Source organism: Microtus oregoni, unplaced genomic scaffold, assembly GCF_018167655.1.
Source record: "Microtus oregoni isolate MIOR12 unplaced genomic scaffold, Mior012 000021F_ref0000039, whole genome shotgun sequence".
In the NCBI taxonomy this organism is placed as follows: Eukaryota; Metazoa; Chordata; class Mammalia; order Rodentia; family Cricetidae; genus Microtus; species Microtus oregoni.
The window spans coordinates 31,372,979-31,378,978 of NW_024543080.1; the positions used below are offsets into that span (position 1 = coordinate 31,372,979).

At 39.1% G+C, this 6,000-nt stretch overlaps 1 protein-coding gene across 1 annotated transcript in view; it reads right to left on the bottom strand.

Annotated features, from left to right (window-relative positions):
* Positions 1-3,755, bottom strand: part of Dthd1 (death domain containing 1) — a 62,380-nt gene extending 58,625 nt beyond the window's left edge. Inside the window, exons 1-2 of the mRNA XM_041671066.1 lie at positions 3,485-3,755; positions 1,166-1,778 (exon numbers count right to left, since the gene is read on the bottom strand). Coding sequence (XP_041527000.1) covers positions 1,166-1,778; positions 3,485-3,755 — 884 coding nt within the window. The remainder of the gene's footprint in view (positions 1-1,165; positions 1,779-3,484) is intronic.
* Positions 3,756-6,000: the final 2,245 nt, after the last annotated feature.

A 6,000-nucleotide genomic window follows, 5' to 3' on the forward strand; every position in this document is an offset into this window, starting at 1 on the left:
GGATACACTACTTTCTTTTCTTTCCCTTTTTTATAATGTCCCATGGTCAGTGTAAGCTAATACTTGCTGAAGGACATACAGACAGTGATGTTTTCCTGGGAACGGTGCTGTGCATCTATATAGTGGATCAGCAGCGTGTTATGGATCCAGGGGAGAACAGAAACGAAGAGGGATAGGACTATGTAAGTAGCTCAGCATTGAGTCAAATAATACGCTAACATTAAGCTTAGTGTGAAATATGGCTGAGTGACTCGACGCTAGGCCCCTCTGTGATTGTCTCATTTCCTATCAAATGCTCCACTGAAGGAGAAAGTACTCTTATAAGTGAGAAACTGAGACCAAAGAACAAACACACAGACAAAAAGAAAGAAACGGAAAACAAAAGTTGCCCAGTGACAAAAAGCTGACTCATAAGGAGATAGCAAATAAAAATGAATTTTTTTTCCTGCTCCCTAAATATCTTCCCACTATAACACATTGCTAAGGAAGATGTATTTATATGGGAAAACATAATTAGAAAATATCAATTTATACAAATCAAGAATCATTGTTACCTTACAGTTGGGAGAGGGAAGATAGTTCATAAAATACATCAGTCTTGTTCCCCTTTTTATTCCATGGGCTTTTAAAGAATTTAGGAAGAAAAAAACAAAAGACTCATACCTATTTAGCTCAGAAAATTTTCAGGAGTCTTTTGTTTTTTTCTTCCTAAATTCTTTAAAAGCCCATGGAATAAAAAGGGGAACAAGACTGATGTATTCCCTCATATCTAATATGTTGAGATTTTATCCCACAGGGAACTGTGTTAGGACACAGGGCCTTTGAGGGACCTAATTAGGTCATAGCACAGTCCTCACGGATGGGATTAGTGTCATTAATAAAGAAAGGGCCTTGAAACTGGTTAGTCCCTTCAAGCTGATTCACACCATTTGAGAACAGAATAAGAAGGCACTGTCTGGGAGTCAGTGAGTTGTCAGTTGATACTGAATCTCCGGTGCCTTGTTTGCCTCCCTACCTCTAGAACTGCAAGAAATTAGCTTCTTTCACTCAAAACAAACCAGTCTGTGGTAGTTTGTCATAGCAGCAGGATGAAGGCATTTAGGAACAACAGAAATAAAAGTAGCAATAGGCATATATAAGCATTTCTCATGGTGCCTTTACTTACTCCTTTTCCATTATGTTATTCTTTTGTTTTAGACTCTCTGACTCATTATGAAGACTCTTCCCGTTCTTACTGGAGACATCCCATGCTGTTGGGGATGTGGTAATCTCTTCTGCTTGGCTTTCTGAGATCTCTTGAGTGTCTCTTGCTGTTGTCTGGATTACATCATGAATGTCTCCCTTGTTGCCATTTATGTTCTCAGCAGTCATGTGTTCTATTTGTTTTTCATCTTCATTTTCTGCATTATCTGGGGACACTGTGTTCTGTGATTCTTCTTGCCCTATTACATTTCCACTCAATGATGCATTGTTTTCGTTTTCCCCTAATTCAGAATATATCTGAGTTTTATTTTCTTTTAACTGGACCTGGTTTGTGTAATGACTTTCCCCTGCATTTGCAGGAGAAACAGTGGCTGTTTCCATGACATTTGGTTCCCTTCTTGGAGCAATGTCTGTTGCTTTGGTGTCTTGAATGGCCGATATTGTCTGCTGTGGAGTACGGTCCTCATGCATGCTGCATAAATTACACATCTCTTTTTCTTCTCTCCGTAGAAGCATGGCAGTGTTCCCCAAATGTTCATTCATTTTCATGAGGCAGTCTATGAAAGCAATAATTTCTGCACATGTACACACAAAGAAAAAGTAAAAACTAAGTCAAATTACGCTTCTGCCCAGACGAAGGAAATATTTGCACACTTTGCCAGCTTTTAACACTTATGTAACTAGAAGGAAAGCAATCTCTGCTTTAAACATAGTTGCCAAAATGTGAAACTGACCCTTTTCACCCACGAGAATGCCTTAAACTTTATTTAAAAAAAAAAACAAAACATGAGCATACTCCCAAACAGGATGAAAACAACAACTCCTCAATGATTTGGTATATTTGACAGTTGTTTGTTTGCCTTGGAAATACTATACAATATCAATTGTCCATTTCAAATATCAAACATAAATTTATCTGAACACCCCAAGACAGGTTAACAGCAGCAAAGCAACAGCTGTGTTATTTATGATGACACAAATGCTGTATTTTAGCGAGAAATTCAATCCTCCCCCTACTGAGCATGTGATTATTAAAATATGTCAAATTATTCGTTCAAAGAGTAACTTTGACCATATTATTCTCTGACTGGATCCTGCAGTGGCTAATCAATGACACCCAAACTAAGACAAACTGCTTTGCTCTAAGCCGAAGCATCATCAATAGCTGAGTCACTCCACTTGTCACTCCATCTCGAGTTCATCCCAAGCTCTCATCTTTGCAGCTTGCTTCTCAAGCTTCTTTCTGGCTGGACCTTTCCATCCTCTCGTCTCTGAGCTGGGAGTCTGTAACTGATGTCCACACATCTCACCAAATCACCTTGCACTAGTCTGGGCTTGCCTCTGCACTGCAGTTCTGACAACTTTGTCTTTGTCTTGCATCTGAGATCCCATGTTTATTTTGAACTCATCCCTTTTGGTAGCTGAGTACTTGCCTTGACTTGTCTAGGACTGTGTTCAATACCTCTAGAGACTGACTGGTCCTGAGCTCCTGCTGCTGATCCTGGGTTCACACAGGTTTGTGACAGATTCTCTGAGGTTCACTGTTTGTCCTTTGTTTTGTCTGCTTGGGATCCCTGTCTGATGAGGACTGTCTGCTCACTGTGACACTGGATGTCTGAGAGCTGGATTTCATAATGCCACCTAGATATTCTGAAAACATTGCTGTTACGATCATATTCTTCTGATGCTGCTTTCTCCATACTTACTGTACTTTTTAGCACACACACACACCTGGTCATATTCCCAGGAATTTACATCCAGCCTTCAGTGTGTAGGCATCCAGTTTCTTCTAGCTCATCCAGTCTTTCCAGTGTTTTTGTAATTAATAGGACTAGGCTCAAATGACTCTGGAGTTAGAACATGCTATTCCAATTTAGAAAAACTGCCTCTTCTGCTTTAATTAGTCCTGAACTTTTCTACCTCTAAGACTTGCGTCTTGCAAATAACAGACAAAGCTCCTGAATTTCCAGTTGCATGACTCCAGTTCGTCATTGAGGTGTCTGTTTAAATAGCACTATTTCCCAGCCGAGTCTAAATTCCCTTCCTCAAAATGTGATCCAGCTACTGGAGAAAGCTGAAAACATTTCATCTGTGCCCAAGCAGGAGGAGCATCTGAATCCTGTGAAATATTGCCTTCCCCTACTTTCTCTATAATAGCAGCAGTCTCTTCTCAGCAGGTTCTACTTTCATTGTGTTTCTATACATAGCTCCTCTTAAATACTGACCAGATGAGCATTTCAAAAGAAAGTGTAAACCCAAGCAAACAAAATAAACTACTTGCCTTGTCTCCAGATGTGTTGATTATCCTTGTCAAGTAATATGTACAGCTGCTGGCAGGTGGACTGAAGGGTCCCCGCTGTGTGTTCCAACAGTTGACGAAGGGCTTCATTGAGCCCTTGGCCCAAAAAGATCACTGTGGCTACCCAAGTGGCTCCACCAGCCACCTCACAGAGATTATCACCCAGGAGCGCCTGCTTTAACATTTGGTTTTGTCTCCAAATCTGCTTCAATATTTGCCCTAATTTACCTAAGCCCATGTCTTCTGTATCCATTTCTAAGCTCCAAAAATAATATATTTATCTCCTGCCAAGAAAACCTAAAGGTTTAGCACATTCAAGCTTGGCAACGGTTATTTCTCCTAAAATCTCGGAGATGATCCAAGTCAGCTAGCCAAACATTCTTCTGCAACCTAAGAATTTATTCGGCTTGTTGTTGACGAATGAGAAGTTTCTAGGTGACCAGAAGAGGGGTGTTCCTGAGCCCAAGTGCTATTGTGTACACAATAGATTAATCACTGGGACAAAGTTAGCTCGCATAATCATATGTCCATGTAAAATTTACAAATTAAATTTGCTATAGAAACCCCACATGCTCTTTCATTTTTGCAATAGCAAAATATATATCCCAGGTTGAAGATCAACTTTACAAGGAAAGTAAAATATTATTTTTTTCTTTTCTGTTTTATTACAATACTGATAATAAAATTTATGTGTATATTTTTATAAATACTTTTTAATTAAAAATATGTTTGCTTTAAATTGATTTTGATATATAGAAATAAGATCTAGATACATAAGATTAGCTTTAAAATTATAATTTATTGGAACTGGATGTAGCTACACGTGGGGTCTTTTTAACTTGCAGACTTGTGCAAATATTTAAAATAAAAATAAAAAATCAAAAGAGGTCCAGCATAGTGACTTATGATTCTAATCACAGTATTTTGGAGTTAGGAGCAGGATGATTGCTTCAAGTTCAAGACCAGTCAGAGTTCCATAGTGAGACATAGTCAGAAATACTCAGAGTGAGAGTTAAAAGAAAAAAACTTTCTTCTGCTGGAGCGTAGCCTAAGTACCATGGTTTAGTAAGTATAATTACTACTTTCTTATAGGTAAGTGTACATCAAGATTGCGATAGGAGCTTGGTCTCCGCTCTTCCCTTTGATAATTTCTCTCTAATTGTGTCAAGTGCTTCTTTACAAAAAGAAAGCATCCTTGAAGATTGGCTTCCTCTGAGCTGCCAAGGAGTATTTACTACCACTATAATTAAAATTCGGATGTAGCATGTTCTCACCATGAGCCTGTCCAGTTGGCACATTATCCATGGGATCTTTGCACTGCAGAGCATGACACAGGGGAGGCTGAGGTGTACTGCGAACTGACTGCCTCCTCTCCGCCAACACTCCCTTTTCTAAGAAAAGAGAACACACAACCAAGGGAGAAGGGTCTGTGAGTTTAAAAACAGCACATGTTCCCTAGAGGCCCTGGATGGAAATAAAAGCTTTCCGAAGGGGCCTAGAATGCTTTCCTCCCACCAGCAGCATCATTTCATCCCAAGTGTAGAAGTTCTTAGGGCATCACTCAGGATATGTGAACCACTGGGGAAAACAGTCCCAGGGAATGAAGAACGGAGAATGAAAGCTCAGACCTGTAGCCTGCACAAACTGCCACGGTACATAGATTCCAAAGGACAAGGAAAAAAACACAAAAGAGCTGGGGCTCCAGAATGCATCCCCCTTTAAGATAAGTAATAACTGCTGAGAGAGGAAGAACTTGTCACCCGCAAGGATGAGTCCCTCACTAGCTATCCAATACCAAAGTGTCAACACTGAAATCATATACATATAAGCAACACTCAGAGGATTCGAGAAGTTGCATCTATACACTTCTGTGTTTTTATGTGCGCATAGACCCCCCCCCACACACACACCTGTACACCCAGGAAAGACAACAATAATTGAGGAAGATGGAGCTGCAAATTTGGGAGGGAGAGGGCACATGTGGCAAAAGACTTGGAGAAAAGAGAGCCAGGAAATGATGTAATCTTATTTTCATTTTTAAAAAATTACAAATTAAGTCTTATTTTCCAGTGAAACTGTCTTTTTTTTGAAATATTAAATCACATCATAGAAAAGATTACGTTACATTTACAGGAAAATCATCGAGACTGTGTTGGAAATATAGCAAATATGGCAGAAGAGTATTGGCAAACGTTTGAGCATTTTTTGTAAATCTGTAGTGAATGAATCCTGAGTATAGAAGGCATTGAAGAAGACCTTATACATATATAATTTAAATATTGAACAAAACAATATTAAATACAAGATCATAGGTCTATTTATGCGTATTTCCTCATAGATGTGTGAAAAACCTTCTCTGTTATGATAAGAACACTTGAAACCTTCTTTCCTAGTTCCAGCACCACTTGCTCATTTCAGGTCTACACTTGTTTTCTGTCTAGTTTCTAAAGAATAGGAAATGTTTGCAAAATAAAATCTACCAGAGATCATGCTGCATG